The sequence below is a fragment of the Heterodontus francisci genome, chromosome 12, assembly GCF_036365525.1.
Source record: "Heterodontus francisci isolate sHetFra1 chromosome 12, sHetFra1.hap1, whole genome shotgun sequence".
Lineage (NCBI taxonomy): Eukaryota > Metazoa > Chordata > Chondrichthyes > Heterodontiformes > Heterodontidae > Heterodontus > Heterodontus francisci.
This window is the reverse complement of record NC_090382.1, coordinates 52041959-52069562: the sequence shown is the minus strand read 5'-3', so window position 1 is coordinate 52069562 and position 27604 is coordinate 52041959. Positions and strand designations below refer to the sequence as shown.

General features: G+C 42.0%; 1 protein-coding gene across 3 annotated transcripts in view; it reads left to right on the top strand.

Moving 5' to 3' along the window:
- neurl1b (neuralized E3 ubiquitin protein ligase 1B) overlaps window positions 1–20122 on the top strand; it is a 95917-nt gene extending 75795 nt beyond the window's left edge. For all 3 annotated transcript variants that reach the window (XM_068043414.1, XM_068043413.1, XM_068043412.1), the window contains one exon: window positions 9562–20122. In XM_068043414.1, the coding sequence (XP_067899515.1) occupies window positions 9562–9806 (245 nt within the window). In that variant the 3' untranslated portion in view covers window positions 9807–20122. The remainder of the gene's footprint in view (window positions 1–9561) is intronic.
- Window positions 20123–27604: the final 7482 nt, after the last annotated feature.

Here is a 27604-nt window from a genome sequence, read left to right as displayed (position 1 = left end):
ATTGCTCATTCAGAGAGCCAGTGCAGACACGATGGGCTGAATGGCCTCCTTCTGTGCTGTAACAATTCTGTGATTCTGTAATCTACATCTTTTAATTCTCTCATTCAGAAATCCTTCAAAGTAGGTAAAAGCAATTTCTTACAGTCACATAGATACATTTTAAGGTAATGTGTTTTGGGAGTATGTCTCAGTGACAAAAGTACTTTAGGGAAAGATGTGACTGATGGTCACATTTGCAGTTTGCTTCCTGTTTTTGTATGTTCTTCAGAGCAGTAGTTGTCAGCCATTCCAAAGTATCACCATTATCTGGCATGTACTGGATAGCAATTATCACCCACAGTATTGATATGCAAGTGTGAGGTGATGTATTTTGGCAGAAGGGATATGGTGAGGCTATATAGACTTAATGGCACAGTTCTAAAGAGTGTGCAGGAACAGAGGGACCTGGAGGTGCATATGCATCGATCTTTGAAGGTGGCAGGACATATTAAGAGAGAGGTTAGCAAAGCATATGGAATCTTGGGCTTCATAAACAGAGGCATAGAGTACAAAAGCAGGGAAGTTATGCTGAACCTTTATAAAGCCCCAACTGGAGTATTGCATCCAGTTCTGGGAAGGATGTGAGTATTCTTGAGAGGGTGCAGAGGATATTTACCATAATGGTTCCAGGGGTGGAGGAATTTAGTTACAAGGTTAGGTTGGAAAAGCTGGGGTTGTTTTCCCTGAGCAAAGGAGATTGAGGGAAGATTATGGCAGGCTTAGATAAGTCAGAAAAGAAAAAACTGCTTCCATTAACTGATGGAAAAGGACTAGGGGACACAGATTGAAGTTTTTGGGCAAGAGATGCAGGGGGAATGCGAGGAAGAAACGTTTTACGCAGCGAGTGGTAATGACCTGGAACTCGCTGTCGATGAGAGTGGTGGAAATGTAGACAATCAATGATTTCAAAAGGAAATTGGATGGGCACTTGAAGGAAATAAACTTGCAGGGCGACAGGGATCGGGCCCGGGAGTGGGATTGAATAAATTGAGTCCATGCCGGCTCTCCACGGAGCAATCAGCCGAATGGCCTCCTTCTATGCCATAAATGACTCTAGAATGGGCAAAATATCCACGTTGGATGTGATCCAATAAAAGGCAATAACACTCAGTGTTGCAGATGATTTTGACTTTTTTAATGAAAATATAACGTTCCTGTATACTTATAACTTTTTTATTTTGACTGTTTTGATTCAGTATATATTTAAAAAATTAAAATACTTCCAACTAGTGTAAAATAGACATGTGCTGCTGACAGCAGGAAAGACTAAAGTACAGCTGGCATCATATTTCTCTTAAAGGAATGTTTTATTTTTCACTGGAATACAGAAGAAAAAACTGAGAGACTGAGATGTTAACACATGCTAAACAGCACTGAAGAAAAGGAAAAAGTGGTGTATTAGTTTGCTATCTACATTCCTCAATATGCTAAGAACCAAATATGAGACAGCAGCAAGATACTGCGGATGCTGGAAATCTGAAATAAAAACAGAAAATCTGGAAATACTCCACAGGTCTGACAGCATCTTTGGAGAGAGAAACAGAGTTAACGTTTCAGGTCAATGACCTTGCAACAGAACTGGGAAAAGTTAGAGATGTAATAGATTTTAATCAAATGAAAGCAGGGAGGATGGGAAAAAGAACAAAATGGAAGGTCTGTGTTAGGGTGGAAGGCAAGAGAGATTAGATGATAAAACGGTTCATGGTACAAGGCCAAAGGGAGTAAAGAAACAAAAGATGTATCTAGAGGAGGTATGACTAGCAGAATGATGAACAGGAGCTGTTCAAAAGCAAATAAAACAGGAAAAAAGAGAAACAAGAGCAAACAAGAACACCAGCTGGTTTGGGTTTTTCTCTCTTATTTCTCTTTGCTTTTGAACAGCAGCTGTTCATAATTCTGTCATTCACACCTCCTCTAGACACATATGCAAGAGCAAAATACTGAAGATGCTGGAAATCTGAGATAAAAACAGAAAATGCTGGAAATACTCAGTGGGTCAGGCAGCATCTGTGGAGAGAAAAACAGAATCTGTTCTGATCAAAGTGCATCGACCCGAAACATTAGCCTTGTTTCTCACTTATTTCCTCTTTTGTTTCTTTACTTGTTTCATTACCACTCCCTTTGGCTTTGTGCCGTGAAACCTTTTGTCATTTAACCTCTCTTGCCTGTACCCTATCACTGACCTTTTTTTTTCTTTTTCCACCCACTTTCACTTACTTATAACCCATTACATCTCTAACTTTTTCCCAGTTCTGATGAAAGGTAATTGGCCAAATACAATACAACCTGTACATGAGTATGAAGCAGTACAAAGTATTAGCTGAAGATCGGTCACATGTATTACTGTTGCATATTGACATTGAGAGAGATATCAGACACTCTAAAATTGGTGGACAACAGCCGCCTCTAAAATTCCACAGGTGACCCCCCCCCAAATGTACTGTAATGTCCTTAGGTTACTGTTAGGATCTTGCTGACAAGCTCTAGTGTTGTTATTGTACTCAGAAAGAGCTCCAACACAGGGCATTTAAACAGCTGGTACTTCACTCACACAGCGCACAAAACTCAGAATGTCGTTGCACATGCTTAGACACTCCTAGTTGTGTTTGTGCAGTGCCACACTGAATCAGCATGTGCTGATCTCTCATAATTGGCTCCAGGCTCTCGGTTCCTGGTGGAGTGGGATGTCGGACCCTCATTGAAGTTCAGTTTCTTTATATTGCCTGCAGAAATTGCATTTAGCCAATGCAGTATCAAAGTGCCTTCTAGTCTTCCATTTTTGGCAAAAAAGGATTGATTCTAGAACAATCTGTACACCCTGTTGTTATGTTATTGACTTAGACTCTGAAATTGGGATGAATTCAGTAACAAATTGGTAGGACAGTACTAGTCACACTCCATTACATTTCTTTGCATGTTTTTAATAGATTGTGTCACACCAACTGGCTTTGTTGAATGATGATTTTCTTTAATCCACTGCCTGGAGATATGAATTTATATTTTTTTGAAGAAATTTTAAAAAGAACAGATAAAAATAGATGACTTTGCTAGCAGTTTAGGATGGCCACCAAATTTGCAAAACTGTATCCTACATTGTGAGATGGAGAGGGAATGTCTGCTCATTTCCCAGCAAGAACCAAGACCCAGGAAGTTCTTTTTAGCAAGAAAGAAATACTGCTAACTACTATGTTTGAATCAGAGTGACTGTCATGTGACAAGCCCCTCCACATCTGTGGTTTTAAGCTTGTGCCTTTCTGCAGCAGAGGAGAAGCTTCTGGACTCTGACATGTGCAGACCCAAGTGGGGGGTTCTCTCTCTCCATTCCAGCTTGATAGCTTTCAAATCATGCTTGTTGAATGACCCCCTTTGCATATTCTGTCTACAATCAGAAATCCCATTGAAGGAAATCATCCATATCGCTGTCTCCAAGAGACCCACCGAACCAGTCATTACCACTTCAAACTAAAAGCCTCAAGACCACTGAATTCAGCTAGAAACCAGCTTAATCACCAAACTCCATAGACTATATACCTTTTTTTCTATGGACTCTAACTCAACCGATCTACCTTTCCCCACTCTGTAACCTACTGGTGTTTGTGTGTGTGTGTGTGAGTGAAAGTTGGCATGTAGTATATTATTTTCATTAGTTCGGTTTAGGTACAATAAAGTTAACCTCTTTTTTTGTTAACTCAAGAAAACATGTCCGATTGGTTCTTGTTATAATCATATCAAGTAAGTAATCAAACACCTACTGAATTGGCCAGTACATCCACTTTAAGAAAGAATTATGCCTGTTGTGGTCAAAGCGAGGGAAAAGCGGAAAGCCCTTCGACCCCTCCTCACTTGACCATAACAATTGACTTATGAAATTCTTGAGCACTGAAAAGCCTTTAGTCAGCAAAGTTTATGGGGAGAGAGAGAAAAAATTAGCAATTCAAATCAGCCCAGAGCAGGAACTTTATATTCTAGAACAAAAGACTTGCATTCATATAGCACTTTTTATGACCTCCAGACATCTCAATGCACTTTACAGCCATTAAAGTACTTTTTGAAGTGTCATTACTATTGTAATACAGGAAACGCGGCAACCAATTTACGCACAGCAAGCTCCCACAAACAGCAATGTGCTAATGACCAGATAATCTGTTTTTGTGATGTTGATTGATGGATAAATATTGGCCAGGGCACGGGAGATAACTCCACTGTTGTTCTTTAAAATAGTGCCATGGGATCTTTTACATCCAACAGTGCAGACAAATGAGGGCTCGGTTTAATGGTTCATCCAAAAGACAGCAGCTCTGACAGTGCAGCACTCCCTCTGTACTACACTGGAGTGTCAGCCTTGATTTTTGTGCTCAAGTTCTGCAGTGGGACTTGAACCCAGAGGCAAGAACTGAGCCACAGCTAACACAGAACAGCCAAAGTTCTGTATGTTTAACCAGGTAAAACCACAACATAAATCTTAAATACATCTCAAATGTGACTGTTTGCAGGAAATGTGCTGTGACAGGTAGTAGGTAAAGTGTGGGTTACCAGTAAAAGTACCACAAACGACAGTAAATCTGCCATTTGCACTGCCAAAACTACTTAAGAAACAGCTTTTCAGTTTTATTGACAAATGGCATTGCTAACAAAAAAGTAAAATTATGTACAAGCATGATTTTTCTATAGACAAGTCTTGATTCCAGTCAGCAAAGAAAGGAGACCTATATTTGTACAACTGGTGAGTCCTGCTGTATGTTACTGTGTCATGCATAAGGTTCATACACTATTCTTTATTTAAACAGAAATAGACAATGAGGCCAAAGGACATACTCAATGTCATGTGAATTTTACAACAGATTATAATAATGCCAAAGTGAATTTCCTGAAGGAAGTGGGTTAAGAGAAGTTCATTCAGTGATGGAGGGAAGGGACATGAGCGCCATCTAAAGGGCTGTCTACAGTGTGATTTCTTTGTTTTCTGTGTCATCTCAGCCTTTACTCCCAGTTATTTTTTAGAAGCGTTTTCCATCTTATTGAATTAAGGTTGATACACTTTATATAACGTTTACAAGAAGGTAATCTCGACTGTGGGTTGCAGTGTTTTCTCTAACTGGGATGATATGGTCACATTCCATCATATTGAACCTATTTTATACTATATGCAATGAAACTGAATTTAATAGTGGATCAAAGAACAAGAAAGTAGTAAGTCAATGCACCTACAAACCAACCAGCATGGCCTACTGCAGATCAGTCAGAGTTCTCAGCAGTGCTTGGAAAATATTTCTGTCTTATTTTCTGAGCTCATTTTCAAATCCAGGGTGTAGATGAGCCAACTGAACTGAAATGCTGCTATTTAATTTGCGATAATGAAGTACTTGAGCTGCCCAGACTGATTCCAACCTTTCTTCTTCCCAGGTCCATCCCTCCAAAATGTATGATGCTGCATGTTAACTTCCCAAGTAGTATAGCCAGAGAAAAATTGCTGTTAAATGTGGAAAAGTGATTTATCAGCAGTGAATTACCAGCATTTATGCAGGACATTGCTGGCCTTGTATCAATATGTATGTGTGTACAAAACTATTTTGTATAATATGTACAAGTTCCTTTCTCCCTTTGTTCTGTCCAACTTTATGCATCAGAGAATGGGGCTGGAATTTTACAGCACCCCAGCAAGCCGGATGGTGGTGGGAGGGTGATATAAAATGGAGCGGAGGCTCCGGGAGGCCTTTCCAACCCGCTCCCACCGCGGCCCCACTTTATGTAGGGCCGGGGGGGAGCGAAAAATGGGCCACTCGCCCCAGGCCGATCAAGGTCCGTAAGTTGAAAATTAACAGCCACTTAAGGGCCTTCACCTGCTTCCACGGGGATTTTTCCTGTGGCAAGCGGGCGTCCTGGAGCCAGTAAAGGTCGCCCAGTGAAAGCTGGCAGGCTCACAGCGCCCCGGTGGTGGGCCCTGACAAATTGGCACAGGGTGCCTGATTGAGGGTCGCCCCCACTTCCCAAGACGCCCTTCTTTCCCCCAAACAACCAGCCTTGCCTCGCCGGCGAGGCAACCCAAACTTACCTGCATTCCTGGCTCCATGTCCTCGGCTGGGCTGCAGTCCCAGCTGTGGCCACTGCTCCCAGTGGCGCCACTAAGACTAAGAGCTGCCAGCCCAATGATTGGCCGGCAGCTCAATGAGGCAAACTTCCTCCCTCAAGCGGGTAGAAGTCCCGCCTTGGAACAGTTAAAGTCTGGAGACCCGTAAAATGTGGGATGGATCTCCAGGCTAGGCGGAAGCGGGTTCACCACCAACTTTTATGTCGGCCAGCTCCCGTCCGCCTGACGTAAAATCCAGCCATTAGTGTGTAATTAAGCACAACTCATGCATTCTATCTAAGGCAAAGCACCACAGTGGGCATCTGTGATGGCTACCATTCAGAAAATAGAGTAATGCATGAGCTTTTGCACACTGGTACTATCTTCTACTCTTCTTTTGTTATTTTTGGGTAGGAGAACTATAAGCTATTCACTATATATTTCAATATTTTTGGAGGGAATCCGACAGAATACAAGGCTACAGCATTCAAGTCTTGGCTTCTACTAAAGTTGTAAAGTTTCTCATTATGGAAGACTTGACTCAGGTGTCCTGGTTTATAGAATCACAGAATCATGGAATGATTACAGCACAGAAGGAGGTCATTCAGCTCATCAAGCCTGCGGTGGCACTATGCAAGAGCAATTTAGCTAGTCTCACTCAGAGCCGTCTTTCCCCGTAGCCCTGCAAGTTTTTTTTCCCTTCAGGTGCTTATCCAATTCCCTTTTGAAAACCACGATTGAATCTGCCTGCACCAGACTCTCAGGCAGTGCATTCCAGATTGTAAACACTTGCTGTGTAAAGATTTTTTCCTCATGTCACCTTTGGTTCTTTTGCCAGTCACTTTGTATACCTTCCTCCAGTTCAAAAAACAATCATTCACCACTACTCTCTGTTTCCTGTCACTCAGTCAATTTTGTATCCGTGCTGCCACTGCCCCTTTTATTCCATGGGCTTCAATTTTGCTGGAAAACGTATTATGTGCCATTCTATCAACTGCCTTTTGGAAGTCCATATACAACACATCAACCACAATACTCTCATCAACCCCATGTCAAGCAACTCAATCAAGTTTCTGCTGATGGGAAACAGTTTCTCTTTGTCTAAACCTCTCATGATTTTGAACACCTCTATCAAATCTCCTTGGAACTATTTGCGTAAATCTTTTCTGCACCCCCTCTATAGCCTTCACATCCTTCCTAAATTGTGGTTCCCAGAATTGGACACAATACTCTAGTAGAGACCGAACCAGTGTTTTATACGGGGTCATCATAACTTCCGTGTTTTTGTACAGTATGCTTCTATCTGTAACGTCCAGAGTCCCATTTGCCTTTTTAACCGCTTGCTCAACCTGCCCTGCCATCTTCAATGACTTGTGTACTTATACCTCAAGGTTTCTCAGTTCCTGCACCTCCTTTAGCATTGTACCCTTTAGTTTATATTGCCTCTCCTCATTCTTCCTACAAAAATGTATCACTTTGCACTTCTCTGCATTAAACTTCATCTGCCACATGTCCACCCATTCCACCAGCCTGTCTATGTTCTCTTGAAGTCTATCATTATCCTCTCATAGTTCACTTCTAGGTTTGCAAATTTTGAAATTGTTCCCTGTAAATCCAAGTCGAAGTCATTAATGTATATCAAGTAAAGCAGTGGTCCTAGTACCGACCCTGGGAAAGACTACTGTATACCCTCCTCCAGTCCGAAAAACAATCATTCACCGCTACTCTCTGCTTCCGGTCACTCAGTAAATTTGTATCCATGCTGCCACTGCTTCTTTTATTCCATGGGCTTTTATTTTGCTGGAAAACCTATTATGTGCCATTCCATCAAATGCCTTTTGGAAGTCCTTCTACATCACAATAATCACATTACTCTCATCAACCCCACATCCAAAAATTCAATCAAGTTCCTTAAATATGATTTGCCTTTAATAAATCTATGCTGGCTTCCCTTAGCTAATCCACCCTTGACCAAGTAACTATCATTTCTGAAAGCTTTCCCACCACCAAGATTATACTGACTGGCCTGTAGGTGCTGTGTTTATCCTTACAGGCTTTTTTGAACAAAGATGTAACATTTGCAGTCCTCTGGCACCATCCCCGTATCTAGGGAGGATGGGAAGATTGTGGCCAGTATCTTCACAGTTTCCACCCTAACTTCCCTCAGTATCATCAGATTCATCCCTTCCAGTTCTAGTAACTTCTTAACTTTAAGCACAACTAGCCTTTCAAGTACCTCCTTTTTACCAATTTTTAGGTCATCCAGTATCTCAACTTCCTCCTTCTTCACTATGACTTTGGTTGTCTTGGTAAAGGCAGATGCAAAGTATTTATTTAGTACCTCACCCACTCCCTCCGCCGCTATGCAGTGGTCTCCTTTTTGGTCCATAATCAGCCCCACCCCTCCTCTTAATACCATTTTACTAATTATATGCCTATGAAGACTTTTGGATTCCCTTTTATATTAGCTGCAATAATTGATGGAATATCTTTTCTTAGCCTAATGAAGAAATTAAAATAGATATTCAGCATGTTCCAGGTATGTGCATTTTAAACATCTATTCTATAAGTTACAAATCATTGCATCTTATCAATTATTTTTCAATCCTGCTTATCTCTTCACCCCATAAAACCTTCCAAGTGGATTCTACCAAAAGTTAGTTCTCAATAATGAGTTATAAGCAATTGAAAAGGTTACCTCAAACCATAAAATGCATTCTTAAACCTATTACCGTAATGTAGCAAAATGCGTTTTCAACATGTACTACTGTATGTAGACTTAAACCTTCAAGGCAGATTCTTGTACTAATTGACTTTTGCTCATTTCTTCCTTTATTTATTAATAACTACTGTATTGTGTATTATCTTTAATAAATATCTGCATCATTCCTGGACAAGGAATGATTTGGCAGTGCAATGCGGTGTTGTCAAAGCAAATAGGCATGAACACTCTCAAAATGGAAACATGCATAGCCCAGAAACAAAAGTGGAACAAGAGCCATAGCGAGGCAACCGCAGATGTGGTGACAGTCACTAAATATTTTAAGTCAGCTGCACATATCCGAATTTTAAAATATTAAGTCGGCGGAATATGACAACTCATTAATGGTCATCTATAAAGGAATTTTTATAGCAACAAATTACAAAGGATAGAAAACTTGAAAAATATGACAGTTTTTTGCATTTTTGAAAGTGTACTCCCTCAACACTCTCCTGTTTTAGAAATGTAAGACCCGATGCCACGGTTGTGTAACATGAAAGGCTTTCAAGATTAATCGTAATGTCTATTTATAATGTCAATAAAGCATAATAGTTTCTTACTGTTGTCATAAACCTTTGCAAACTCTCTTTTTGTCCTGCTTCATACAGTGCACACTCAGGATGCATGCTTTCCAGTGCCATTTTGTTATTTGATTGTTTAGGGTAAAAATTGATGTTTTTCCTGTTTCCCACAGTGACTGCGCCCAGCTCTCCACTGAGCCCTCAGTTCTCCCCATCTTTCTCTCCGCCTGAACCCCCGAATAGCAAAAATGGAGAGTGTGCCGTCTGCTTCGACAGTGAGGTCGACACCGTTATTTACACCTGTGGACATATGTGTCTCTGCTACGACTGTGGTCTTAAGCTGAAGAAACAGATCAACGCCTGCTGCCCCATCTGCAGGCGAGTTATAAAGGATGTCATTAAGATATACCGTCCGTGAGATACTTGGCTCCTATAAGGACTGTTCCTCAATCCACACTATAGTTTTTAAAAAGTCTAGAGTTTTTATAGATAAGGAAAGCTTCTGTTGCTCATTCTGATTTCAGTTATATACCTTCACAAAGTGTGGCTAGACTCTTTGTCATTCGACTTATTTTCTCTGTCTCTTATTCTTCTTCGCACTTTCTGTCCCTATTCCTGTTGCCAGTCACTTGCAGCAGGAAATTGCTCTGGCTGCACACACTTCCATTTGTGGAAAAAATGCCACTCCATGATTGACCAACAAGTGGTATAGTTCAAGTGGAGAAGTTTGGACACCATCTAGCAGCCAGACTGAACACAGCTTAATTGACCTAGCTAAGATTAAGCAGTTCACATGAAGAGCAACATTCTTCTGATTTGCTTTTCTGTTCTGTGATCGCAACAAAAAAATTATTAATCATCAACACAGAAAATTAATTTGAGAAAGAAAGAAATGTTGATGTAATTATCACCATATCTCATGATCACATCTACCACAGTATCCCTAATGAGTAATTATAAGCAGGTTATTTACCACAAGCCTGTTGGTCTGCAGAGGTCAGCAATGGATCTTTCTCCACGTGTCTGCTTCATGCACAACAGCCTGAAAATTTATTTAGAGAGATCCCAATTGCCACATTCAATTAAGACATCTTATATGCCTTCAAAATACATTTTAAATTTGATCTGGAGAGAATGTATACATTTCTAACAGATTAATTAATATCTAATTGCCGTTCTGTTGTGGATGCTACATGCATGCCAACATTGATAGTTCAACAGTGGTCATGGACCCCCAAATTGAGAGTTATTTTGTTTAATTTTTCTAAAACATCAAGCAGTGACTTTTACTGAAGGATTTGGGGAGCTCGATGGGTTCAATATAATGACTAAAGCTGCAGTAACCCTTTTGGACAAAAACTCAAGATTAACAATAAAATCTAAACAATGTAAGATTACCAGAACCCAGTCCTTATTTTTTAAAAAAGTCTCGTTTTATTATTTGTTTAGAAATTGGCCTTTTTCTCTTGTACCAGCTGATTAGAACATTTCATGAATTTTGGTTCATTATCAGCTGTTGCTACAGTTGTGGCCCTTTGTAAGAAGGACTTGAATTTCTCAATTTGCCTTCCCTGACGGAGGTCGGCCTCCCAGTAATCCATGGGTCAGGACATGGAAGAGTTCATTCCATGGAAATGGAAGAAAATGAGAAGAGTCAGGGCAGGGGGAGGAAGGCACCCAAGGGAAATGATTCTTACATTTCAGAGTCTTGGCTAGCATGCCAACCAAGAGATATTGCAACTTTAATGTGGCTTTAACAGGTAAGAAGTTTTATGCTGGATTTTTTTCTGGGATGATACAAAGCTACAGGTGCCTTACATAGGAAGGTGATGCACTTTTTTCTGATTCCCCATGAACTTTGATTGCCACTATTATAGATTCACTGATTAATGGCAAAGTAGTTTTATAGGACTCACATGACAACCACTAAAATATTTTCCTTTTGATAATGGAGTGAAAATGGTATGTAACACAAATATATTTAATATCTTGCCTAATTTGCTGACTTTGTACAAAAATAGTATCTAGTTTCGTTAGCTTATTGTTTCAATATTGATGATGATGATGCATACCACAAACTTCAAAAGACACTTTGTACAAATATTGCCTGCAATATATAATGTAAGCATTATAATTTCTGTTTTTGCACTTAATTTAAATGTTTTTGTTGTCCAAGGTTTGTATTTCTCTGTGCTTGTGTGCCTGCACTGTAAATGAAAAGATTAATAGATCAGTTACGAAAGAGGGAATGAGACCTAAACATGAAATTAAATGATGAGTATCCCTTTTACTGAGGCTTGCTGGATTGTCATTGAGAACTGGCAAAATTCTTCTCTAAACAGCTGGTTACAACATTTGGTAACACGTTATTTTAAGGAGATATGAACAAGTATACAATAAATCTTTGAATATGTAAGTTAATTGACTTAATACTCATAGCTAGTTTCATTTGATTTTGTTTTCTTCTCTCCTAATAATTTCTCAGTTCCATCACAGCATCCTTTATATGTCAATTATTACTTTCAACACTACTGTTGTAATTATCTTGGGTGTTTATTCAGTTCTGTTCAGCTCAGGTTCAGTGCACCTTTCCATTATAGGCTCTGCTTATTTATGTGTGTACTGTCATGCTAGGCCCCAACCTGCCAAGAATGAGGCACATTAATTTTGTCATGAACATTGATTTTAAACTGTAATGGAGTGAGTGGGGGGACTTGTTGAACAGATCAGCCGTGGCTGGAAGGGACATTGGCAGATGGTGTTTGGAAGGACAAAGAAGCTATTCCCTGACATTCAACCCACAATGGACTTTTGGTAACCAGACTTTGAAGGTGGGGGAGCTGCTGGGCAACCTGAGTTTTTTGAGTTTGTACAAACAGCTTAGGCAGAAAGCTGTTTGCTCCTGGACTGAGAGGATCACTCTCCTGTCTGCTCCCATCTCTTTCTCACAAGCCTTTAAATCCACTGAAGACATATGAACCCTAAGAAAGAAATGTTTCCTACAGCAAACAAGGTTTAAGAAGAATATTGGGCCCCAATGAAAAGCAAGATCGCCTACAATCAAGGACTCTACAGTGAGCTCGAAGAACCATAACAACTCTTCAGATATTGCCTCAAACTTGTGTCCTTTGAGAAACTGGCAAGGCAGCGAAAATGGCTAGCTGAGACCTGGCCTCTTGTACTACAAAGATTTATTCCCTGTTGCCAGATGAGAGTTCATCAAATTATGAACTGACCAAAAATGCTATCCTCGGGGCATATGAATTAGTACTCAAAACCTATCGTCAAAAGTTTAGAACCCTCAAGAAGCAAGCTGATCAAACTTAGCTGGAGTTTGAGAGAAGTAAACAATTGGCTTTTGCCAGTGGTTGAGGGCTGTTAAAGTACAGCTCAGCTAGGAGAATCTCAGAGAAGTAATTCTGTTAGAGGAATTTAAACACTCTCTCCCACTCTCCATAAAGACCCATGTAGAGGAGCAGCGGGTCCAGAGAACCCGGCAAGCGGCCGTCCTGGCCAATGAGTTTGCTTTAATTTATTAGTCGGTTTCCCAGGGGAGAACATTCCTAGTCACCCCCACAAATTTGAAAGGGACAAAGGGTGGGAAGGTGATAGGAGCCCAAGCAGACCTGGGGTGAAAGGCAAGCAGGAGACACAGGGGGCCCTCCTGTAGCCAAGAAGGAAGGTGCTGTGAGCAAGAGTGAGACCCGGAGACCTGTCTGCTTCTATTGTAATAAAGCAGGGCATTTAAGAGCTGACTGCTGGAAACTAAAGGGAAAACCCATAAGGTTAATCAGGGCACACCCGCTCAGTGAAGAAGGGAACATGATGGAAAGCACAGCGAAACAAGCTGCGGCTTTAACTGCAGTGAGAGTGAGTCCCAAGAAGTCTACCACTGCAAGTGCAGGAAAATTTAATAGGGTTCCTGAGGATTATCAGAGTTTTGTGTCTGAAGGGAGAGTAGCCCCATATCCCTCGAGTGGGGCATGCAAGCCCATAGCGAATCTCAGGGACACAGGGGCCACAAGATCCCTTTTCCTAGGAAAAGGCAAGACCTTTCCCCCAGAGAGTGGAGTGAACACCAAAATGCTGGTGAATGGTATTGGAGGGCAGTGTATGCCTGTACCTGTACACTGGGTGCATATGGAGTGTGACCTAGTATCGGGACCGGTGACCGTAGGGATTGTCCCTAGTTTGCCTGTGGACAGGGTTGACCTACTCCTTGGTAATGAACTGGCAGGGGTGAAGGTGGTGAAAGTAGTGAAAGAAAGACCGCAGGAGGTTAGAGAGACGGGGCAGTGGCAGGAGACAAATCCCTGCAGTTTCCCTGAATGTGTAGTGGATCAGGCCCTGATTAAACCAGCTCCCCCAAAAGGAGACTGCATTGGCACTGCAGGCAGATAACCATGAGGTCTGCCTAACTGAGACTTTCTTTGGAATGTTAGGAGACCCAGGGAATGAATTAAATGGATTTTCCCTAGCTGAGGCTCAGAGAGCTGACCAAGTATTGCAAGAGTTAGCACAGGCTGCCCAGTCTGAAAGTGAAGCAGGGGGAGTCCCTGATTGCTACTATTTAAGGAAATGAGGTACTGATGAGGAAATGGAGTTCTCCTCACAGACCTGAGAGCAAGGAGTAGACAATAGTTCACCAGTTAGTGGTGCTGCAGAGGTACCAGAGAGAAATATTAAGAAGGGCCCGCGAGACTACAATGGCTGTACATGCCGGTATACGAAAGACCAAAGCCTGCAGAAGACAGCAGTTTGACTGCCCAAAATTCCACAAAGATATGCTGGGGTACTGCAGGAGTTGCCACATGTGCTATGTTGAGGGGAAACCCCAACCTACAGTGAAACAGGCACCCCTAAGTCCTGTACCGGTGTTAGGAGGAGCCCCCAGCAGAGGGCTGGTGAACTGTAAGGAACCCCCTGTCAAGAACAAAAGGAGACAGCAGGCACAAGGCTGTCAAAAGGTTAGACAGAGAAGGGGAAAAAGTGACCAAGAGGGCAGGTTAAAGGAAGTCCTGGAGGAATCCTGGATGAAAACCAGTCCAGTTAGCCAACCCCGAAAAATGTGAAAATTTAGACCCCACATCCTCCTACGTAAATGCAGACACTAGAAGCACCCTACCAGAGTTGCTAACGGCATTTACAGGAACCTGCAGAGACAAAGAAAGACCTCTAGGGGGCACACAAACCGTGAGGGTGATGCCTCACCTCGACAAAGTGCCACAGAGGAGTGCAGTAGAGTCTGCACAAATACCTGCAGGCAGGAATGTCCTCTGGGACAAAGGGGAGATTAGCAAAGAATAGTCCCCACAGTCAGAAAAAAAGCAAACCACCCATCCCCTGAAGTCAAAAGCCTTTGCATAACTCAGCAAAGCACTGAAAGAGAGTTCACAATAGACCCGCCCCCTACTGACTCTTTTTTTAAAAAAAATTACCTCAGCAGGAACAAAGACCATAGGCAGCGTTGGAAATGGGCAAATGGAAGAGAAACTTCCCAAAACAAAAGAACCACATGTTTATTGGGATGCCAAAAAGAGGGCAATTAAACCAACACTGGCACCTAGAGAAGACAGGCAGTAATAAGTTTTAGGATTTATGAATGAATGGGAATAAATAAGAGAAATGCATGGTTTTTCTGTATCTTACATTTTTTTCGACTCTTTTAATGAAATGCGCCTTTTCTCAAATCGTATTTCATTCTGCTGGGTGTGGAAGTGTCATGCTAGGCCTCAACCTGCCAAGAATGAGGCATATTAATTTTGTCATGAACATTGATGTTAACCTGTACTGGAGTGAGGGGGGGACTTGTTGAACAGATCAGCCGTGGCTGGAAGGGACATTGGCAGACGGTGTTTGGAAGGACAAAGCAGCCATTCCCTGACATTCAACCCACAATGGACTTTTGGTAACCAGACTTCGAAGGTGGGGGAGCTGCTGGGCAACCTGAGTTTTTTGAGTTTGTACAAACAGCTTAGGCAGAAAGCTGTTTGCTCCTGGACTGAGAGGATCACTCTCCTGTCTGCTCCCATCTCTTTCTCACAAGCCTTTAAATCCACTGAAGACACATGAATCCTAAGAGAGAAATGTTTCCCACAGCGAACAAGGTTTAAGATGAATACTGGGCCCCAATGAAAAGCAAGATCTACCTACAATCAAGGACTCTACAGTGAGCTCAAAGAACCGTAACAACAACTCTTCAGATATTGCCTCAAACCATTCCACTTTATTGTTCTTCTGCTCTTTTCTGTCGCTATTTGCATGTGATTATCGCGTATGCATGCCAGCATGGGGTGCGGCGTATATCCGTAGGTGCTAACAGAACTAGAGTTTAAGTTTAATAAATTGCAATTTTTTTTCTTTAAACCTAAGAAATCCTGTTTGTGCAGGTTTCGTTGCCTTATAATTGGAAAGTGGTGAACAAAGATTCACCAAGGGGGAGCTAAAAACATGGTGTGTTTAAAATTAAACCTGTTACAGTAAGACCAGTTGAAGGCTGAAAGGGAACCCTAGACCTCTTTCTCACCTGGTCGTAACAGTACATAAACCTTTAGATTGTAAAGCTATTGATTCTGTCCAAATGTATCCACCTGTTAAAAATTCCCACATCTCCTAGTTTTGGCTTGTCACTACTTCCAATAAGCAAAGGAGTCATTTGATTTATTTGTTCCTGGGACTTGAGCATCGCCAGCAACACCAGCATTTATTGCCCCTCCATAATTGCCCTTGAGCAGGTGGTGGTGAGCCAGCTTCATGAACCTCTGCAGTTCATGTGGTGTAGGTACACCCACAGTACTGTTGGGAAGGGAGTTCCAGGTTTTTTGACCCAGTGACAGTGAAGGAACGGTGCTAACGTTCTAAATCAGGATGATGTGTAGCTTTGAGGGGAACTTGCAGGTGATGGTGTTCCCATGCGCCTGGTGCCCTTCTCGTTCTCGGTAGTGAAGGCTTTGGGTTTGCCGACGAAGGAGGCTTGGTGAGTTATATCAAATGTCAATTATCTTACCCCAGTGCATGGAGGAATCTACGAAGCAAGCACGAAGTAAGCATCTGCCTAAAGGATGTACCAGAGAAGTAGATAATGAGACATATCTCATTGAGGTGTTGGGACTCGAGGAAATGCAGTAAAACTTTGTCCCAGTAATTTGGGATTGGTATAAACGAAGGACACTGATAGAAAGTCAAGAAACTGAGAATATTGCAATGACATCAGCACCATCTTGAGCATGTGTTCGTTGTTTGTATTTGCTTTTACAGAATTTAAGGCAGAAAACTAATTTAAATAGCCCCCTTCACAACCTCAGGATGTCCCAAAACTGCTTCTCAGCCTATGAAGTATATTGAAGTGTGGTTATCGTTGTAATGAAAGGAACCATGTTACTTTGCATAGATCAAGGTTCCATGTACAGCAGTGAGATAAATGACCTGATAACCTGTCTTTGGTGGTGTTGGTTGAAGGATAAATATTGACCAAACCACCAGACAAAATCTCTGGCTCTTCTTCAAATGGTGCCATGGGATATTTTGGGCCAGACTTTCAAGGGGCCACGGGATTGGGAACTGGAGAGGACGCAATTTGAAAATTTTGGTCCTGGATGTCGTCTCCGGAACCCAACGCCTCTGGGACAGTCCACAATTGTCAATGTGAGGGCAGGGGGAGGGAACGGGGAAGGCACTCACTTCCAATTAAGGGCCCATTAAATTCCTTTAGGACCTTGTTAAGGAAATTGGGGAAGGCAATTTTCAATTATTGCTGCAATCGCGACCAGTCTAGTGCACATTAGTATCATTTGTCAGGATCACCACGCAGCCAAATAAACTTTATTGGAAAGTGTGTTGGAAATAAATTTCAAGGGCCAACTTGCACCGGGTCGAGCGCTGTACCTTCACTTGGCCTCTATGGCTACTTTTTGTCCTTGTCACCATCCTAGCCCTTTCATGAACTGCCTGTACTCCATGGCAAGGCAGTGCAGGCCCCAACATGGCTGCTGCCTGCCTTTGCCACTATCCCCAGACAGGCAGCTCCCTCCGCCTTGAGGAGCTCGGCGCCTATAATTGGGTGCTAAGCTCACCTTCTGCCCAATTAGGGCATTTGCATCCTACGATCGCGTTGCAAGAGCGACGCTGTTGAAAAGCAGGGTCAGGATCCTGAATTGCTCCAGATTTCGGGTTCCCAATCCCAGAAAGAAAATCCAGCCCTTTTATGTTTACCTGAGAGGGAAGTTTGGATCTTGCTTTAACACCTCATCAAAGATGGCACCTGTAACAGTACTGCACTGAAGTGTTGGGCTAGATTATGTGTTCAAGCATATGGCATTAAGTATCTGTTTTCCTGTAGAGTTACCCTTGGCTACTCCTTTTATCTTCATTGAAATTTTCTTCCAACTTCTCCTAAAGTATTTGACAGTTGCTGGCTTACAGTTCCATTAGTAACACCATCCGCCAGTACATCACTCAAATGTCCATCCTTCATACTGTGTGAGCCAAAAGAGTGCCAGTGTATGTGATCATTAAAGCATTACAGCTAAGCCCAATCTTGACTTCTCCCCAAATCTATACACCTGCATTTTCCAGGAGAGCAATTAGGATTGGGTATCTGGCCCTTTTTCAGCTCCCTACCCTGGGGTACTGAAATTAATTCTAACACCGTTAGTGCCACCCTACAGAGGTTAGTACATATCAGGGATCAACCTGGGATCATCCTTGTCTGTATAGCTCACTATCACTAAATGGTAATTTTTTTTCCAGTAACCCTTTAGGAAAGCTACACTTTTAACTATTATTGCCTTTTCATAACCCAGGTTAAACATTTTCTAATGCAAACTGGGTTTGGAACTTTTTACTTGAACGTCTTCCTTGGGGGCATTGATAAACTCGACTCAATATATTCAGTGGTATGGTCAGAAATCATCTGTGACCAGCTAGCACCCTCTTTCTTGGAGGAGCAAACAGGCTGCCCTTAACTGATCTATTGTTCTAATAAATATTATCGTCACTTTGTCATGTTATTGTACGAGTGTTACACTCAACATGTTGCAAACCTTTTAAGAAACGACCAAAGAGGAGTTAACCTCGTTACATTCGACATGCTAATACTGTTGCACAATAGTTACATTTTCCACATTATTGGATATATCATGTTAAGAATTACATGGTTAATTTTATTTCAAGGTAGCTGCGCTTTCAGGACATGCTTGTTCATCTTTCCTCAAATTAATGTGTTACCTGGAACAAAAGCTAATGTTCAACGTAATTCTGTAAAACTGCTGCAGTGAAACCTTGTATAGGCCGACAAATAAAGATGACAATGATTGACTTTTGTAATTCTGCTGTCATCTTTTGATAAGGTGCACTTCATATAGGGTGTAACATTATAAACTCCAATAACGTGTAAAGGAATTGGTTGTGGGGTTTATTGGACTATTTTTAGGTCATTTTAAGTTGCATTGATGTTTTCAATCCTCACAAGGTTTTAAACTATTGCACTGCATCTCCACTATCTGCATTGCTCTTTCCTGGGTTGTGTCTGTTTTCGGAAACCTTGCTACCTAGTAAAAGAAATCAGTCACTCGCATTAGTTTGATTCCTATGCAGTTTTTGCATCTATCTTATATAGGCTCAAAAGATAATGGTCCCAATTTTAACCTCCTCCTCCTGGTGCAATGAAGATTTTGCCTTGTGGAACAACATTTGGCATTATCATCTGTGGAAAAGTTCCATTTATTTCCTGAAGTGTAGTTCACATTAGTAAATACTCTAAGTGTTAAGTAACAATTTTTTTTTGTATTTTAAGAAAAAAGTTGGCTGGGTGTAGGGTGAAAAAAATATTAGATGAATGTTTGTATGGAGACAGACCCTTACCCTCCCTGGCACTACCAGTGGCTAATGTTTGTTCTCATGCCATAGGTTGGACCATACAGAGCAATAATTTACACGCGGCTTTTCAGCACCTTAAAATCTCAATTGATCACAAGTTGACTAGATTTGCCCACATCTTTGCACTGTCATTGCGCCAAGTGAAGATTAAAATGGTGCCCACTGTCTGAGCATATTGTTTAAATAGGAACTGGGGGAGATACTTTGTTTCTGTTAATGCATGTAAGAATGCATTGTAATAACTGCAAAAGAGAAAAATGTATGGATATTCCCTTTAATGGGATGTAATGAGCCATTAATTCTAATTTTATTTGCCTAACTGAATCTAAGAAGTTACGATTTATGTTATTTTTATATAAAAAAGCACAAATTAAAAATCAAATGAAAGTCAGCATAAAAATATATCTTGATTAATTGAAAATTGAGTTACTTTTCAAATTTAAAAACTGAAAGAATTAAATGAAAATGAAATGGCAATGTCTCCCCAAGAGCTGTATCAGATACAAGTTCTTTCCCTCATCCCTTTTCGTTGTAGGCTAATTTTATGAAAACACTGCAAAAGTTATGTATCTGCTACTTTTTGTAAATTATTTGCCTCAAAACACTTTGTTGATTCTGGTTCTTAATAAATACACACTGTACAGCTTCATGGTAGACTGCTTCACTATGTATACTGGGATTTTAAAGAAAAAAATGCAGTTTTGTTGCTGTTGTAAACAGTTGCATAATTGTAACATTCCTTTGTTCTGTGACCAAATGGTTCCCATGTTGCTCACATGACCAGGCTTATAAAGTCTTTTTGAGACCTATTCTGTGGCATTTAGTTTGTGTGTTATATTTTAACCAATTCATAATAAATTACTGCTTTCTACCTACCTGAGGTTCTCTAAGTTTTACATCCCTTTAAGGTTAGGACTAGTCTGCTTGATTTATTGTTACAGGCATTATAAAACAATCCCTTGTGGTAAAAGTTCAGCTCTCACCTGACTTGGATTGTGTGTACTGTCACAGAGATATATAATTGACAAAGGTTGACCCCTAATTGAGCAGTATCTGCATGTGAAAGGTACTTTCTGCATCCAACCACCACCCCTTATCAATGATTTAAAACAAATGACAATTCATGTACCTTATTCTCATCAGCACTATATCCCTTTAAAATCAGGCTATGTTATGTTCAGATATAAGTGCTTGTTTCTGAAATGGGACCAGCTGTGAATTATAATTAAATTTGCATAAAACACGAGTACAGGATCTTGCTGGAAAAAAGCTTACTGTACCAGTACAGATGAAAAAAATGTATTTTGTTGCCAATAAGTGGCTCAATTTCACCCCATAATGAGTTGGGTGAGGTGTTCCTATATGATGCACATTACACAATTGTATTCACTTTCTGCCTATTACTGGAGTGATAGAGAATCCAAACTGAATAGCACTTCATTTAATGAAAAGGAAAATTATCAAAATGATAGAACAATTCCTTTGTGTAAGACTTTTAAGAAACCACAAAAGTAGCCTTTTGTTTGACTTCAAAAATATTGTTCAACATAAAGAGAAAATGCTGTAGATATACAATAGATTTATCAGTATCTAAAATAGAAAGATAGACCAATTGTTGCATGTGATGACTGTATGGCTCCTAATTTTATGACAGAGAGATTTTCTTGGTTGTAACTTTTAGTTACCACCAAGTGATTGAATTCCATTTTCAGCTTCGAGGAATTTTAAATTAGCTGCCAAATTAGTGGAGGCCAGAGATAATCTATCTTAAGCACCTCAATAAATAGGAAATGAGGCCATTGAGCCCCGTAAATAACTGAATGATAACATTGCAGTCAGAGCTGATTGTAAAACAACATATGTATGAAAAAAAATCAAAGAATTGCAGGTTTACTGAGCGGGACCCATAGCTGATTGCATTCCTCATGCCCCGATCAAAGGACCAAGAGGAAGGCCTGGAAGTAGATTACATAATCACCAGAAATAGGTATACCTGGCACCAGTCAAGCATACTTTTGGACAACAAATAACTATAACCTTAAACTACTATAAAGTTGGAGCCTACAATCATTTAGTCTTGTTCATACAAAGGTCACATAAAAGTGATAGGCCTAACTTCTCAATTTTGAACTGTAAATCTCTTTAGTGCAATCATATTAACACACATTTTAAGATAATACTGATTTTCTGCCTTTATATGAATTTTTTTCAATAATATCATGTGGTTGGGGAAAACAGATTAAAAACCTTAGCATATTATCCATATAACTGAAAGAGCACAAATCCAATGCAGAGAATGAAAGTTACTTGTAATAAAAGCAGCAGAACTACCACCTAAAGTGTTCACACTAGCAAATTGAACAGTCACCAGACCTGGAGGATGTTGCAAAGGCTGATGCGAAAGGCACAGCCACTGAATCAGATAAGTAATCTCCAGGCATAACACACATGAAACATAGTAGTAAAAAATAATATCGCTATTAAATCCAGCCAATGTATTTGTCAGGCCAGATGTGGTACATGAGCTCCTGTCAAAAACCCTGTTATATTCTCTCTTGATGTGCTGTTGAGGGTCATAATTTACACTACTAAATTATGCCTTTTGTCTCCAAGTGAACCATAGGACCAGCTTTTACTAGAAGGCAGAGAGGTTTGATCATCTGTTTCATATTTGCCACCTATCAGCAAATCTTGAGTTCTGATCTTTTTATTTAGAACCAAATCTTTTCCTACAGTTATCTCTATCAATTGTCCCACATCCTGCTCTGGTACACCTCGAGTCCCACTTCTGTTATCACTTGTAAAATCTGTTGCAAAATATTTATTTATTATTATCTTTGGCATCTCTTGATCCCCCACAATAAATGCTGTCATTGCCAGCAATGCCAACATCCCACAACTGAATGAAAAAAAACTAGATTCCCCCTTCATCTTTGAGTGGTCCTACTTCTCTTTAAATATTCTTTTACTTTGAATGTGTTTGTAGAAGTCCAAGTTTTTTTTTAGAATTACCTAATGGCTTTTTCATATTCCTTTTAGCCCTTTTCTGAGTGGATTAATGTAAGGCCCGTGCACAGGGGTTCCAGGCAGATACGTGGGGGCTGTCCATATATGTGCCAGGATTTTATGGACCCCCCTTGAGACGAGGGTGGGTGGTGGGGGGGGGCAAGGGCATGGAGTATCGCGACGGGTGGTGGAAGCCCCATTGCCTCTCCGTCGCCAAGCGATCTTACTGAGGCGGGATAGGCTGACAACAGTCTTCCCACCCAAAGACCAATTGAGCAGCCGGGGGTGGTGGGGGGGGGAGTGGGGGGGAGGGGGGGGGGCCTCCGTCACACGGTGGGTGTGCCTTGTAACACAAGGTGCACTCCCTGCAGGCTTGGGGAGCAGTCACTTCCTCCGTGTGCAGGCTTGGGGGCGGTCCCTCCTCTGTGGGAAATCTGTGGCCCATGGAGGATCCCCACCGGGAACCACTTCACTCCCCGGTGTTCCCCCTCCCTCTGGACTGCACAACCACCACCCTAATCCCCTCGTCGGGGCCTTCCAGATTGATCCCAGTGACCCTGTCTCACTTACCTCTGTTCCGGGGTTCCAGCGCTGGGCCTGGGTCCAAGTCCTCTGCAGTAATGGCAGTGGCTACTGCTCCCAGTGGCCCTTCTGATATTGCTGAGCTATCAGCCCTGTGATTGGCTGGCAGCTCTTGGAGGCAAGGTCCCCATCTTTAAAGGGACGGAATTCCCAGCACAGGATACCTAGGCAAAAAAACAACGGAGGATCGCTCCAGGGAATGCACAAAAAGGCAGAGGAGGCTTTCCCCCGCCTTTTCAGCCCAGTGCCAGGAGCCCTGCTTCCAGCACAAAATCCAGCCAATGGAGTGTAGATTGTTGTGAAATATTTTGCCTTATTAATGCAGATTGTAAACATTCTATGGGACTCCTTGATCATACATTTTATTACATGTTTGTGTTCTTGTGTATCAGAGGGTGTGGTGTGTGTGTTGTGGGAGAGAGGGATCATGGAAGGACCCCAAATGTTCCTAATGTCCAAGCTCCCAAAAACATTTAATCTGGCACTGAGTCATAGAGTCATACAGCACAGAAACAGGCCCTTCGGCCCATCATGTCTGTGCCGGCCATCAAGCACCTACCTATTCTAATCCCATTTTCCAACACTTGGCCTGTAGCTTTGTATGCTATGGCATTTCAAGTGCTCATTTAACTACTTCTTAAATGTTGTGATGGTTCCTGCCTCTACCACCTCTTCAGGCAGTGCGTTCCAGATTCCAACCACTCTGGGTGAAAAGATTTTTCCTCAAATCCCCTCTAAACCTCCTGCCCCTTACCTTAAATCTATGCCCCCTGGTTATTGACCCCTCCGCTAAGGGAAATAGTTTCTTCCTGTCTAATCTATCAATGCCCCTCATAATTTTGTATACCTCAATCATGTCCCCCCTCAGCCTTCTCTGCTGTAAGGAAAACAGCCCTAACCTAGCCAGTCTCTCTTCATAACTGAAATGCTCCAGCCCAGGCAACATTCTGGTGAATCTCCTCTGCACCCTCTCCAGTGCAATCACATCCTTCCTATAGTGTGGTGCACAGAACTGTACACAGTACTCCAGCTGTGGCCAAACAAGCATTTTGTACAGCGCCATCATGACCTCCCTGCTCTTTTTCTTCTATGCCTCGGCTAATAAAGGCAAGTATCCCATGTGCCTTCCTAACCACCTTATCTACCTGTGCTACTGCCTTCAGTGATCTATGGACAAGTACACCAAGGTCCCTCTGACCTTCTGTACTTCCTAGTGTCCTACTATCCATTGTATATTCCCTTAGTCCTCCCAAAATGCATCACCTCACACTTCCCAGGATTAAATTCCATTTGCCACTGCTCCGCCCATCTTACCAGCCCATCTATATCGTCCTGTAATCTAAGGCTTTCCTCCTCACTATTTACGACACCACAAATTTTCGTGTCATCTGCGAACTTACTGATCATACCTCCTATATTCACGTCTAACTCATTAATGTACACTACAAACAGCAAGGGTCCCAGCACCAATCCCTGCGGTTCCCCACTGGTCACAGGCTTCCACTCTGTAAACAGTGGCATGGAGTCAACTCCCCCTTGTCCCCTTTATTCCCTGCACCCACTTGATCCTGGCCATCACGTGGGACTGAAGTCCTCTTAATTCAGGCTCAGGCTGGGTGTTTGGGATATCGGATTTCAAGAGAACCACCCTCCAGCTTAATCCACAGCTACAGTTAATGGCTTAGTACAAAGAGGAGGAACTCAGTCCTTTCTTTAACTATCAATTTACTTTATTCACATTGTTGTACAATGTAAGAATAAGGCTTATACACATAGTTAGACAAAAGCATGCAACTCCAACTGAGTTATACAGTTAATAACAAAACTAGCTAGAATTCATAAGCACACCCACTAGGTTCCTCTGACCTTTCCCTGACCTAGTCACAGAATACAAAGGATATTACCCGAAAAAGGGAGAGTTAACGTTGGCCAGGCGTTCCGTTCTCTCTCTCCTACGTTGTCGCCGCGTCGCTCACGCAGTGTCTTCCGCTTCCACGATAGTTGATCTCCGAAGTCTTCGCTGACTCTATGCCCAAAAAGCTTTCTTCTTATCCTCCCTCTTATCTCTCTAAATCTGAGCTGTCTCTTTCTGGTTGGCTTAAGCCTGCTCACCTCGTTCACATCTCTTAATTGGCCCAGGCCCAAAGACCCCGGTATCACACCGTGTCCAAATAAGGCCCTTTTCCTGTGATCGATCCTTTGTCTTGTCTCATAAAGTAATTAGTTCAAACTGGTTTTTACCAGCACAGGCCTGTGTCCGAGCTCCAGGTTACTGCAGGTCAAACAATCCCAGCAGTTTGTAACTGATTCTGTATTTCTTACAGCCCCTGGCCAACAACTCGTAGAAACAACCCTCGACCATCACCCTCTGCCTCCTGCCACTAAGCCAATTTTGGATCCAATTTGCCAAATTGCCCTGGATCCCATGGGCTCTTACCTTCTTAACCATTCTCCCATGTGGGACCTTATCAAAAGACTTACTGAAGTCCATGTAGACTACATCAGCTGCTTTACCCTCATCTACACATCTAGTCACCTCCTCGAAAAATTCAATCAAGCTAGTTATCCACGATCTCCCCCTGATAAAGCCATGCTGACTATCCCTGATTAATCCCTGCCTCTCCAAGTGGAGATTAATCCTGTCCCTCAGAATTTTTTCCAATAGTTTCTCAACCACTGATGTTAAACTCACCGGCCTGTAATTACCTGGTTTATCCTTGCTACACTACTTGAATAATGGTACCAAATTCGCTGTCCTCCTGTCCTCTGGTACCTCTCCTGTGGCCAGAGAGGATTTGAAAATTTTTGTCAGAGCCTCCCTTGCCTCACAAAAGAGTCTGAGATACATCTCATCTGGGCCTGGGGATTTATCCACTTTTAAGCCTGCTAAAACAGCTAATACTTCCTCCCTTTCAATGTTAATATTTTCAACTATATCATAATCCCCCTCCCTGATCTCTACTTCTACATCATCCTTCTCCATAGCGAACACAGATGAAAAGTAATTATTTAAAACCTCACCTATATCCTCTGGCTCCACACACAGATTGCCACTTTGGTCCCTAATGGGCCCTACTCTTTCCCTGCTTATCCTCTTACCCTTAATATACTTATAAAATGCCTTAGGATTTTCCTTTATCTTGCCCGCCATTGTTTTTTCATGTCCCCTTTTCGCTCTCCTAATTACTTTTTTAAGTACCCCCCCCTACACTTTCTATACTCCTCTAGTGCTTCTGCTGTTTTCAGCGCTCTGAATCTGCCATAAGCCTCCTTTTTTTTCCTGATCCAATCCTCTATATTCCTTGACATCCAGGGTTCCCTGGACTTGTTGGTCCTATCCTTCACCTTAACGGGTACATGTTGGCTCTGAACTCTCACTATTTCCTTTTTGAATGACTCCCACTGGTCTAATGTAGACTTTCCTACAAGTAGCTGCTCAAAATCCACTTTGGCCAGATCCTGTTTTATCATACTGAAATCGGCCTTCCCCCAATTCAGTAGCTTTATTTCCAGTTCATCTATGTCCTTTTCCATAACTACCTTAAAACGTACAGAGTTATGGTCACTATCCCTGAAATGCTCCCTCACTGACACTTCTACCACTTGTCCAGCTTCATTCCCTAAGATTATGTCCAGTACTCTTGTAGGACCTTCTACGTACTGGCTCAAAAAGCTCCCCTGTATGCATTTTAAGAATTCTGCCCCCTTAAGCCTTTTGCACTAAGACTATCCCAGTTGATATTAGGGAAGTTGAAACCCCTTACTATTATTACCCTATTATTTTTACAGCTCTCTGAGATTTGCCTCCATATCTGCTCCTCTATCTCTCCCTGACTGTTTGGAGGCCTGTAGTAAACTCACAGCCAGGTAATTGCCTCCTTTTTGTTTTTAAATTCTACCCATATGGCCTCATTTGTGGAACCTTCTAAGATATCATCCCTCCTTACTGCAGTAATTGACTCCTTGATCAACAGTGTAATACCACCTCCTCTTTTATCCCCTCCCCTGTCACGCCCAAAGATTCTATACCCAGGAATATTGAGCTGCCAGTCCTGCCCCAGCCTCAACCATGTCTCTGTAATAGCAATTAAATCATAATCCCATGTGCTTATCAATGCCCTCAATTCATCTACCTTACTAGTAAGACTCCTTGCATTAAAATAGATGCAATCCAGACTTGCATTTTTCACTTGTGCCTTAACAGCTCTGTATTTGCTCTGCCTTCCAGACTGACTCTGTTTCTCTTCTATATTTGACTGTGCATCACCCCTTACTGTACCTCCACTCTTTATCCCATCCTCCTGCCAAATTAGTTTAAACCCCACCAACAGCACTAGCAAACCACCCAGCAAGGATGTTGGTCCTGTTCTGGTTCAGGTGCAACCCGTCCAACTTGTACAGATCCCACCTTTGCCAGAAACAGTCCCAGTGATCCAGGAAACTAAAGCCCTCCCTCCTGCACCATCTCCTCAGCCACGTATTCATCTGCTCTGTCCTCTTATTCCTACACTCACTAGCACGTGGCACCGGGAGCAATCCAGAGATTACAACCTTTGAGGTTCTGCTTTTTAATCTGCTACCTAGCTCCCTAAATTCTTGTTGCAGGACCTCATCCCTCTTTCTACCTATGTCGTTGGCACCAATGTGTACCACGACCTCTGACTGTTCACCCTCCCCCTTCAGAATGTCCTGCAGCTGTTCTGTGACATCCTTGACCCTAGCACCAGGGAGGCAACATACCATTCTGGAGTC